At 42.6% G+C, this 12,449-nt stretch overlaps 1 protein-coding gene across 2 annotated transcripts in view; it reads left to right on the top strand.

Moving 5' to 3' along the window:
* Positions 1–12,449, top strand: part of Arhgef3 (Rho guanine nucleotide exchange factor (GEF) 3) — a 332,874-nt gene that overhangs the window by 97,453 nt on the left and 222,972 nt on the right. The window contains exon 1 of one of the 2 annotated variants that reach the window (XM_013030785.1): positions 9,711–9,866. The exons of the other annotated variant lie outside the window; for it this stretch is intronic. Within the exon in view, the coding sequence (XP_012886239.1) occupies positions 9,816–9,866 (51 nt within the window). The 5' untranslated portion in view covers positions 9,711–9,815. Of the gene's footprint in view, positions 1–9,710; positions 9,867–12,449 lie in introns of those variants that run through there. 2 annotated transcript variants of the gene reach the window in all.

The following is a 12,449-nucleotide window of genomic DNA, read 5'->3' as shown; positions in this document are numbered from 1 at the left end:
CTCCAAATAATGCCACCACCCATTGCTACTACTGGTGTGAGGGGCAGACACCACAGTTTATAACACCAACACACTTCCAAAACATGGCCGCCCCAGGTCCCCTCATGGCTGCCTCTGTAAGCCACCACTCTGCAGAATGTGGCTTGCTGTGTCCTGGCTGCTTGGAGTCCCAGCTTCTCAGGCCAGGTGATAACATCAGATTGGCTGAGATGAATTTATGCCCCAGGGCCCTGGCTGCAAGAGAGGCTAAGAAGCCACTGTTCCCATTCTCCTCTCCTTTGCTAGATTATAGGCTCTGGTGCCTAAGCTGGGGCCTCCCAAAGGTAGGAACGGAATTCTGCTGCTGGACCATGACACATACCCCAGACAGCTGGTATCACTGATGCTCCCTCTGGGACCCACTGGGCCCCAGACATTTGTGTAGTAGATAACAACTCTCCAAAGGGCCTGACTGCTTTCTTCTTGCACAGTGATTGAAAGTAATCATTTTAAAGTACTGAATTTGGAAGTAACTACCTCTGTCTCTCCTTCGGGATGAGGGTAGGAATTGGATTTTAATGATCAATGGGGTTTGTGCAGGTGGGTGTTTGTGCAGAGCTACATTCCAGTTGGAAATACCCTGGCTATTGTCAGTGCTTCTAATTGCTTCTGGTTACAGCCAGAACATGAGCTCTATTGTCTGTGACTCTGCCTCAGAGTTTATTGTTTATGTGCATGGTTTCCAGGAAGCTGCAGGAGGAAATCCCTCCACCTCACCAGGAAGTCTCACTTAAAGGAACAGCGTCCAAGCTGAGACCAGCCTGGGAAGAGATGCAGCCTTCCCAACTCAGATTCTTCATCTATTGAATGGAGCCCTTTCCCAGAATCCCTTTTGCTTTGGTGTTCCCCAGGGTATTGGGAATTCCTTTCTGATTTTGATTTAAGGAGGGATGAGGGGACTAGCAGTAGTTATTCTTCAGAGGCTCGTGAACAAGTATGCAATAAAACAAAAGTCTACTTTCACTAGTGGGTAGGCCAAAGGACTGCTCTGAGTCATGGAGAAAAATGTGCTTTTTGGTCTTTTGGTATTTTCTTGAGGGTGTTTTTGTAGAACTCCTGAACTTTTTAGATGTACACAGTGATTTCAGAGAAGTCACCATTATAAGCATAGTGCTCAGGGGTATGGATAAAGTTGTAATGCACCCACCTAACATGAGTAAGGTCCTGGGTTCAATTCCCACAACAGATAGATGGATGGATGGATAGATAGATAGATAGATAGATAGATAGATAGATAGATAGATAGATAGATAGATAGATAGGGGCAGATTTGGTGGAGCATACCTATGATCTTAGCACTCAGAAGGTTGAAATAGGAGGAGCATGAGTTCAAGGCCAGCCTAGGCTTTTAAATAACCATATGTACTCACATACACACATGTGTGCACACATACACACACATATAATTACAAGCTTTAGCCACCCGTTTTTCTCCCTGAAAAAGGGGAAATGGACCATTGCTGGTTTCCATTGTGGTGTTTTTGCTCTTTTCCTCCTCTCCTTCTTCTTCATCATAACATCATTATGCAAGTCCTCTACCATATTTCCAACCCTCCATTGCCTTGTTCTTATTGACTGCTCAATGGATAGTTATTTCAGATCAGGGTAGAACTCAAATTGCCTGTTTAAATTTGCTTCCCCCTTTCCAACTTGCTAAGAGGAAAATTTGAACCAGTATTCATAATGACATTAAAAAAAACCCAACTTCCTCTCATCTTTGAAAAATAAATATTATTGTGTTTTAAATTTTTTGTTTCACATTTTATTATGGGAAAATGTGAATCTATATAAAAATAAAAAGAATAATATGAGGATTCCCCCCCCCCATGTCTTCTTTAGCCTTTGTTCTTCCTTTATACAAGTGTCTATGCTTCTCCCAACAACCCTGGGAGGAGAAGGGGACCATTAGTCCTGTCTCATACATGAGGAAACTAAGGGTCAAGCAACTTAAGTGACTTACCAGGTCATCCATCCAGTAAATGGAAGAGCCCTGTATTAATTTACAATTCATTATGCCAGCCCACCAGTCATTCCCACAAATTATTCCCAAGCAGGAATTTAGAGTCAAAAACAACAGTGAGAAACTTAAAAAAAATTATTTTCCTTTTGGTATATATTTTGTCTCAGATATTCAGTTTGTTGAAGGTTTTTTTTAAATATAAGCAAATTATTTCTTAAAATCTTCCTAAATATTCAATTTAAGTATGAAAAATACCACTCCTCTCCCCTTGTGCAGATTTTCCGCTTCTAACCTGATTTGGCAATAAGATGTCAAATAGTGAGTCTCATTTCCAAGCAAGGAAGCTCTTTGGCAGAAAGATATCAGCTAATCGGTTTTTAAACCTTTTTTCTTCCTATGAATTAGGCAGAGGTCAGCAACCCACAGAAGTTTTGCTTTTAACTGACAGTATAAGGAAGAGAACTTGGCAGTCCCTTGAAAGAAGCTATACCCAGGAGGCTCATGTTTCTAAGAAATAAATAGCTTATTTGCAAGCAGGTCCTATGTGCTCCATGCAGAGAAATTCTTTATCGAGGGTGGTGGAACTCAGACCCAACCAGGGCTGCATTATAGCTGTCTCCAAAAAAGACAGCTTCTCCCCACCTCCACCATTTATCATTTAGAATAGCTGTCTATATATCAGATGCCAAAATAGTGTGAGGAATTTGGTTCTAAAAGTTTGGATTTGTTTAGAGAGAATAAAGAAATACAGACCACAAGCAATGGCTTATAACAAAGCAAGGTAAACAGTGGAGATTATCCCTGGTTAGCAACCTGTGGAGGTTTCCACGTTGGAGCATCATTTATTATTAGTTCTTATTGTTGAGTATAGAAGACTTTTCTATTTATTCATTCTTGACTTGCAAGGCAGATCCATTCGTACATTCTTCTCATCATTTGGTAATCTTGTTAAGCAAAGTTTCTTTTCACAAAAGAGTCAACATTTGAATCTCTTGAACTAAACCACCTGACATGGCATACAGTTGTGTCTGGACTTTGTTCACAGTTATGGTGAGGGAGGCAGGGTATTTGTTCAAAATTGGCTTCTAAGCTGATGGCCCATGAGGGTAATCTTACTTACTTGGAGGCTGAGAAATCTGAGAATCATGGCTTGAAGCCACACTGGACAAGAAGTCCATGATACTCTTATCTCCAGTTGACCACCAAAAAACCAGAAGTAGAGGTGTAGCTCAAGTGATAGAGCCCTAGCCTTGAGTAAAAAAGCTAAAAGGACAGCACCCAGGCCCAAAGTTCAAGCCAGCATATAAAAAAAAATTAGCTTCTAGCACTAAGAAGTAGTTATGAAGACATTCTATCACAAATAAGCTCCCAAGCACTACAAACTTAGAAGTTTGTATTATTCATTGTCTCTCTGTCTGCTAATACCACAGTGTCCTGCTGTAACTCTCCTCTCAACCAAAATGTGGGTTTTCCCTTGTTTTACCAGAATTTACTAACTGCCTTAGAGACCTTGGACTTGTGAAAGAGCACTTCTTATGTTAGGTCCTTGTTTAAACCAGTGGACAACTGACTGTTTTTATTTGGTCACTAGTACCATTTCATTTCTTTCTTCTTTTTTATTTGTCGGTCGTGAGGCTTGAACTGTGGGCTTGGGCACTGTCCCTGCGCTCTTCAGCTCAAGGAGAGCACTCTACCACTTGAGCCATAGCACCACTTCCGGTTTTCTGGTGGTTTATTGGAGATAAGAGTCTCACGGATTCTCATGCCCGGGCTGGCTTTGAACCGCAATCCTCAGATCTCAGCCACCAGCGCCCGGCTATTAGCATTTCATTTCTATGGAGATTTTTCTGCTTCCTATTTTTCAATTCAGTTTGAGGAATAATTTAAAATGTTAGGCCCCAAATGGATTTGGTTAAAGGCTTTGAGGCTTTTCCAGCTCTTAAGTTTCTATGACATCTTTTTGGCTTCTTAGGTACAAATAGAACAGAGCTTAAGGAGCCAAAATAGATTTGCAAGGGAAAGAATCACCATTACTTGCTGCTTTTTAGTGTTTGGATTTGAACCTAGGGCCTTGAGCATGCCAGGCGAGGACTCTTCCACTGAGCTACGTTCTTAGCCCTTGTTTATTATCATACTGAGTTGCATTGAATAGCTCATGCTGACCTGGGATTCCCTTTGTAGCCCAGGAAGCACAGCAGCATGGCTCCATTGGTACTCCAGAGTGTTGGGTGACATTTTATCTAGGTCCGCATTTGAGAACTGGTCTCTTTAGAGTCCAGTGAGAGGTTGTTACCAGTTTGGTTTTTTAACCAGGTGTGGGAACAAAGGGGCCAGGCGCATTGAAAGTGCCTTATAGGTAGTTTCCCACGTAGAAATAGATATGATTCACCTTCACACACTTTAAGAAAACTATCAAACACTGAGAAGTCAGTCCCCCACAGTTTCATAGGTTTTGTGGCTTTTTAAAAATCTCTCTAATGTATGTAGACTTTGCCTTAGATGACTGTGAAAGAGAGGCTTTAAAGTGAGATTTTTCTTTCCAAGTGTCAAGTGAATTGTACTGTGAGAGGCCCTTTTCTTTTCCAATGGTTTGGGTCTAATGTGTCAAATTGTAGTATATCCCAGAGCAGGGATCTGGCTGGTTTTTCAGGAAGCTGTACACATATGCATAGCAGAATCTCTAAAACCAGATAACTGGGCCCTCTCCTAACCAGCCTCTACATTTCCAGGCTTTGTGCTATATGTAGGTTCACACTTCCCTTTTGAGTCTCAGTCTGCAGAGTACAAATATTAATATTAATTATAATATTAAGGCCCACTTTGGAACAACTGTAAGGATCAAACAAACAAAAAATCAGTAAGGGTCATGTTAAAACAGTACAATCTGCAGTCATAGGCCAGATGTGGTAGAATAGTAAGGCATATCTGTAATACCAGCTACTTGGGAGGTAGAGGCAAGAGTATCACTGTTTAAAGCAAATCCTAGTCAACATAAGGAAGAAAATCTTAAGTAGTAGGGTGTGGCTTAAGCAGTAGAGCACTTGTCTTAACAAACTGGAGTCTTTGAGTTAAAAAAAATCTTTTTTAAAGCAGAGCATTGGTGGCTCATGCCTGTAATAGCAGGTCTTCAAGAGGCTGAGTTCATGGTTTGAAGCCAGCCTGGGCAGTAAAGTCTCTGAGACTCTTAATCTCCAATTAACCAGCAAAAAGCCAGAAGCGGAGGCTAGCTCAAGTGGTAGAGTGCCAGCCTTGAGCAAAAGGGCAAGGAACATGAGGCCCTGAGTTCAAGCCTCAGTATAGAGGCTAAGAGAGGAAAGAAGGAAGGAAGGAAGGAAGGAAGGAAGGAAGGAAGGAAGGAAGGAAGGAAGAAAGGAAGGAAGAAAGGAAGGAAGGAGGGAAGGGAGGGAAGGAGGGTGGGAGGGAGGGAAGGAGGAAGGGAGGGAATCTGAGGCTTGATGATGCATTAATATCTACTCTAGACTTCTATCATGTGTTGTCAAGTATTCAGTGGTGACAGAAGCAAAGCAACATTTGAAGCACATCCATGCACAGGGCAGGGGCTGAATGGTTTAAGTTTCATTCATACAGCCAATATGCTCTGCAGTAAGAGGTTGAACATGAACATGTACATGGCATGAACAATTGCTCAGTGTTCTGTGGGAGGTACAGTGGTTGAACAATGTTGCTGCTCATGTTTTTAGAAGAAGAAAAAAATGTTACTGAAAGCAGCCCAGTAGACCACACCACACAAGTCTTGTACAGCAAAGTTGCAAAGTTCGTTGTCAGCAAACTGACATGCCTGTGCCTTTCAAGCTGAGTAAAACATTTATAGCACATAGCAAGGGCAGGGTTTACTGATTGCAACAGTTACAGTTAGGTCTGGGGGGGAAGCCATCCCGCTGCTACTGAAGCCTGGAGGCTATGGGGCAAGGGGGTGGGAGTTAAAATTGTGGCCAGGCCTGGTCTAGCCTCCTGATTTTGGGGAAAGGGCTGAGGACCTAAGATGAGGTTATTAAGTCAAAATGGAGGAAGATATACCAACATTCCCCCCTTTGTTGTTTAATAGGTATGGGTACTAGACTGGAAACATGGGCCATGGTTGTTTCTTCTGAAACTACTTCCTGTTGAAAAGTGGTAAAGTAATCAATATGAGTTTTCTCTGAGTTGCTGTTCAACCAGGTACTGTCCGAGACAGTCTGATTAGTAAAGTTCCTCATTCTATCTGTGAGAATATTAAATATCTAAACAGGCAAGGCACAATTAATAAAAGGCAAAAAAAATGCTACTAGTGAACCCAAAAAAGGCATGAACCATGTGGTGATTGGTCCCTAAAGGGGCTGTCATGAAGGTGTTACTGGTCCCAAGTAGGGTTCTCTGGTTCCTCAATGACTCAGGGAAGGCTGGATGTTAACCCTTATCATTTTTTGCTCAAAGCTGGTGCTCTGCAACAGCTCCACCTCTAGCCTTTTTGGTGGTTAATTGGTGATCAGGATCTCACAACTTTCCTACTGGGCTGGCTTCAAACCTCTATCTTCAGATCTCAACCTCCTGATTACAGCCACTAACAGTGGCTTTCAGGCTTCTCTTGAGGAAAGTGGAATATCTGGTCACCCTGGGCCCAAACACTCTGGGCCTAGTAAAACAAATGTTCTTAGTGGTACCCAGTGCCCGTGAGCCTTTGCTTTCAGGTCCTTCACCATCTGGTTCTGAAGTCTCTTTTGTCTATCAGCTTCTGTCTACATCTGGCTTTAACCTGTACCTCTCTGGCAAAGAGAACTGGGGCAGGGCTTTGGGGGTACCGTGTATATAGATGTGTGTATGTGCGTACATGCGAGCATTGATACTGGGGTTCGAACTCAGGTCTCTTGCTTAACTTTTTCCATTCAAGGCTGGTGGTCTGCCACCTTAGCCACAGCTCCACTTCCATCATTTTGCTGGTTAATTCAAGATAAGAGTCTCTAGGAAGGGCTGGGTATGTGGCTTAGTGATAGAGTACTTGCCTGGCCTGCTTGAAGTCCTGGATTCCATTCCTCAGTACCACAGAAACAGAAAAAGCTGGAAGTGGTACTTTGGCAAGCTCACGGGCAGTGCCAAGGCCCTGAGTTCAAGCCCCAGGACTGACACAAAATTAATTAAAATCTCAAGGATTTTTCCACCCAGGCTGGCTTTAAACCATGTCCTCAATTCTCATCCCGAGGAACTATGATTACAGGTATGAGACAAGACTCACTTTTTTTTACTTTATAGTCTTCTGTGTGTTTGACTGTATTATGATGACATTATGCAACTTCAGACATTCAAAAAATCCATGAGGAAAACATATTTGAATGTTTTCCTTTTTCCCTTTTCTTTTCTTCAGCATCTTAAACAGAGACAACTGTTACTTTATGAACTTCCGTTTTGTGGCTCCCAATGAACTTGAACTTTGCAAATCAGGAGCTGCTTAGTGCTGAAGTTTTCCTCTTAGGTTGTTATCTATAAGGGCTAATTTTGTTGCTGAGGTTCTTGTTTCTGGTGAGAGTGGTAGCAGTGGTGAGGAAAATGTCTGTACCCTGGCTTTTCCTTTTTTTCTGTAGGCCTGCCCGAACGTCTGCTGGCTCCCCTCCCCATTTCCTCCCTCATTCATTGCTACCTACCCCAGACCCCACTCAAGTCTCAGCTCTACCACTAATTGCTGCAGCCCACGAATTTCAGTTCCTCTCTACCCTGTTCATAGCTAGCAGCTGAAACCTAGGTTGAATCATTCTAGGATTTGTTTCTTTCCAGAAAAGAAACAAACTTTAGTGTGCTCTACTCATCTCGTATTTCCTTTGGATGCTCCCTGGGTGAGGCTGGCCTTAGAGAACCTTTCAGGGGTCTCAGGTGACTAGAATTCTTCATTAGCTCAGTTGTCAGCAAGGCTGGCTGATCTCAGATACAAATAAGTGTAGGGCTCACTGTGTAAATGAGAAACTGCCTTTGTCCCCTTGCCCCACTTGCTTAGTAGGGCATCAGGCTTGGGAAATAGGGAATGCCAATGGTGCTCTGAAACTACCCTACCTTTTGTTGAGTACCACTGCTGAAGGACACACATTACTAAACACTGGTGCCAGACCTGCGGTCACACAGATGCTCAGCCAGTAGCATTTTTATATAGATTTCACTTCCGTCTTTCCTCAACAGGTGTGGCTTCTCATACTTCTTGAAGTAAGAGTCAAGCCTTTCAGACCTATTCTAATATTCAGTGTGTGTGTGTGTGTGTGTGTGTGTGTGTGTGTGTGTGTGTGTGTGTGTGCCTGTGCCCTGGGGCTTGAACTCAAGGTCTGGGTGCTATCCCTCAGCTTTTTTGCTCAAGGATAGCATTCTTCCAATTGAGCCACAATGTTACTTCTGGCTAGTTAATTGAGAGAAAAGGGTCACAGGCTTTCCTGCCAGAACCAACTTGGAACCATGATCCTCAGATCTGAGTAGCTAGGATTACAGGTGTGAGCCACTGGCACCTGCCTAGCATTGCTTACTTTTGAAGCACCTCAACACTATGGCTTTGTCTGCTCTTCTGCTTCACAGCACCCCTTAGAGCTGCCTCTGTATCTCTTGCTCTGAGAAGCCTTCTCAGCCTTTGTCTCTGTAAAAAACACATTCACTAGGCACAGTTAATTCTTGGTTCCTTTAATATTTGTTTGAAAATTCCTAGAAGTATGAAAGGGCTGAGCTCTTACGTCAAGCTTTGGCTTTCCTTCTGCTAGGCCAAAAGTTTGCAGCCCCAGTAAACTTACTTATGTGTTGGATCTTGACCTTACACAAGGCTGAGGCATAGGAAGATTCCAAAAATCTATGCATTTGTAAGAAAGCCTGGGAAAGCCCAGGCTGAATCTCTGCAAATAAATGTTGCAATTAAAGAAGATTTTGGCAAACTGAATTGTATCTCATTAGAGAAGTAAACAAAAAGGAATCATTAAGAACTAGGATGAATTGAGATGTCCTTGAACTTGAGAGCCTCCGCCACTGTGCAGGGAGATTGGGGTGTTTTTTTTTTTTCCATGGGAAGGGTTGGACTTTGGCGTAGTTTTTACACCCAAACCTTACAGGTTATTGTAAGACCATCTGCCTTACCCAAAAGGATCTGACTTTTGGGATACATTGCTCATCTATGAAATGAGAACGTTACTTGGTCTGAAGAAAGCAGGACAGTCTCTTGTGCTCTTGGACAAATGTCAAAAGGACAGTTTCCAGAAGTAGTTAATTTGAAAGGGCTCTGGAGGGAAAATGCCAGATTTGCGTAAGTTAAAAAAAAAAAAAAAAGGAACGGATGGGTGTGTAGTTGCTTTGAAATTAGAACTCAGTGTGTGCTCTATATCCTGGGCAGGGCATAAAGCTCAAGGAAACTATTGATTCCTCTTTGCTGACATCCTACTGTCTCTTCTCATAGTGATGTCCCCTTGACTGTCTGTTTTCCCCTTCCCCACCCCCATGGGAGACAGCACATCCCCTAGAGCTGTTGGACGTCCACCCTGGTGTTAGGTGGGGACCCAGTGAGTATTATTTGCCTCTTACAGGCTGAGGATTGTCAGCCAGATCTGAAAGTCTACTGGGTCTTTGAATGCCAGAGGCCAAGAGTGCTGTAAAAGAGCAGCTGTCCCAGGCAGGCACTGAGGTGGCTAGCCCTGGGCTGGTGCAGCTCTCTGCTTCTGACATTTGTAACTGATGGCCCCTGTCACTTCCTGTCATGCCGCCCAAGTGGTGGGGAGGAGTTCCTTCAGGGAAACCATGCTCAGCGCTGCTCAGAGAATCCCCTCTGCAAGGCTTCCCCACAGTTAGGGCCTGGGAGTCTGGGTGGATGAGCTCGGAGGGCCCCACGCTGTGGTGCTGCTTCTCTGTCTACACGCAGGTAAGCTCCCCGTGGCCCCCAGGGTGGATGCTCTCAATGCCTGCCCAAGCTTCTGCTGTGCCAGGAGCTGGGGTATGGGAGGGCACAGCATTCCTTACTACCCAAGGAACAGAACAGGAACAATGGAGCCAGATTTCTGCCTCGTCTTCCTAAGAATCAGGAAAGAACTCGTGATTGTGTTGAATGCCAGTGTTTTGTGTGGTTTCGATGGCCAGCTTGATGGCATGGTTTGCTGTCAGAGCTTCCCCTGCTATCTGTGATTGGAGGAGAGGAAGGGAGGGGGCTGATCACTCTGTGCTCCATGATGCTAGCATTTCACTTTTTTTTTTTTTAATGAAAGGAAGAAAGACGGAGAGAAGTATGCATCTGCTTTGTGTTTTGATGTTACTTATTCACAAAATGGATTCCAAGGTCATTTTTTTTTCTTTTTTTGGATTGGAAGATGGCTAGACTCAGTTTTGAAAGTTCATTATACTCAGAGCAACTCTTTCTAGGTTTCTCTAGTGATGCTGGTGTCCAGAGTTGTCATGATGCGGAAGATGAGTTAGAAAATCAGTGGAGGTTCAGACTTCTCATGTAGAGCCTTGGTGCATGGTTTGGGTTATTTTGGGAGAAGTGGCTGGAAATGTTTCATTTCTGTGAGGTGAAGAATGAGTAAGAGTCCTGAAGCTTATCCCCCTCTGTCCCTTTTATTTGCGGTATTTGTTTATTTGGGGGTAGATATTGGTGTTTGGGATAAAAAAGGAAATACAAGTTCTTTTTCCATTCTGATCAGTTACCTTTCTGAGACTGATGTTTTGCAATTCTGGTTTCAATTGTTTCCCATGATTATTTACACACATACAGACTTTTTTTTTCAATTATTTTTACTGTGGTAAAATTCACCTAACTTAAATTTACCATCTCATCCATTTTCAGTCATGTAATTCAGTGATGTTAAATACATTTGTAATAGATAATTACCACCAATATCCATCTCCTAGCTCTTTGTTTAGTAAAATTGAAACTATACCCATTAACTTGAAGTCACTTCCATAGTCTGAGTGAAGCAGTATTTGTCATTTTGTAACTAGCTTGTTTCATTTAGCATGATGCCTTCAAAGTTCATCCATTTCGTAGCATACATCAGAATTTTCTTCTGTTTGGAAGAATTATATTTTGATTTGTTATATAGCATATTTTACTTATCCATATAGCATATTTTACTTAACCCTTGGGTTGCTTATATGTTTTAGCATTGTGAATAATGTTGTTATGAACATGGATATACAAATATCATTTGTGTGTGTGTGTGTGTGTGGGCGCGTGTGCGCACTAGTGTTGGGGCTTGAACTCAGAGTCTCAAATTCTCATTTGGCTTTTTCATCAAGTCTGTCACTCTACCACTTGATCCATAGCTCCACTTCCAGCTTTTTGATGGTTAATTGGAGATATGAATATTATTGGCTTTTCTGTTTGGTCTGGCTTTGAACTGTCATCCATAGATCACAGCCTCCTGAGTATTTAAAGGTTGCAAGTATGAGCCACTGGTCCACAACCAGATATCTCTTTTGAGACCCTAATTTCAATTTGGGGAGTTATATACCCAAAATGGAATTGCTGGAACATAATTTTTAACTTTTTTTTGAGGAACCACACAACATTTGTACTATTTTACAATTCAACTAAAAGTTTACAAGAGTTCCAGTTTCTCCACACCTTGTCAACACTTGTAATTTTCTGGGGCTTTTGTTTGTTATTAGCCTATGGGTGTAAAGTATTATCATGATGTATGTCTTTGTGTTGCCATTTCTTTTTTTGGTCGGTCGCGGGGCTTGAACTCTGGGCCTGGGTGCTGTACCTCAGCTCTTCAGCTCAAGGCGAGTGCTCTACCATGTGAGCCACAGTGCCACTTCCGGTTTTCTAGTGGTTTATTTATTTATTTTTTTGCTTATGTGGTGCTGAGGAATCGAACCCAGGGCTTCAGGCATGCAAGGCAAGCGCTCTACCTCTGAGCCACCTTCCCAGACCTCTAGTGGTTTATTGAAGATAGGAGTCTTATGGTCTTTCCTGCCTGGGCTGGCTTTGAACCGCAATCCTCAGATCTCAGCCTCCTGAATAGCTAGGATTACAGGCGTGAGCCACTGGCGCCTGGTGCCAATTCTTTAATGATTAGTATTGTCAAGCATCTTTCTAGGTGCATATTGGCCATTTATGTGTTTTTTGTAGAGAAATGTCTGTTTGAGACCTTTGCTAGGTTTTGAATCAGACTGACTTTTGTTTCTTTCTTTTAGGAATTGTCTTTATATTCTGGATATTTATCCCTTATTTGATATACAAACATTTTCTCCCAGTCTTGGATTTTGTTTCTTTCTGTTGCTGTTGTATAGACACGTGACTTTAATCCTCTTGTGTGACTTGAGTAATGTCAGCCTTTTGTTTTCTCCCATCCCACACACCCATCTATCTGCTCACTTGATGAACCTTTAAGATATGGGCATTGGCAGGCCCAAAGAAACATAGGTCCCATGGTTTCCCTTATTTGTAATATCTAGTATATGTATGAGTCAAGCGGAAAAGGTCAGATAATGTGATGTCAGGAAA

This window comes from Dipodomys ordii, unplaced genomic scaffold, assembly GCF_000151885.1.
Source record: "Dipodomys ordii isolate 6190 unplaced genomic scaffold, Dord_2.0 Scaffold132, whole genome shotgun sequence".
In the NCBI taxonomy this organism is placed as follows: Eukaryota; Metazoa; Chordata; class Mammalia; order Rodentia; family Heteromyidae; genus Dipodomys; species Dipodomys ordii.
Note: the sequence above shows the minus strand (reverse complement) of the source record. Positions and strands in the feature narration are given on the sequence as shown.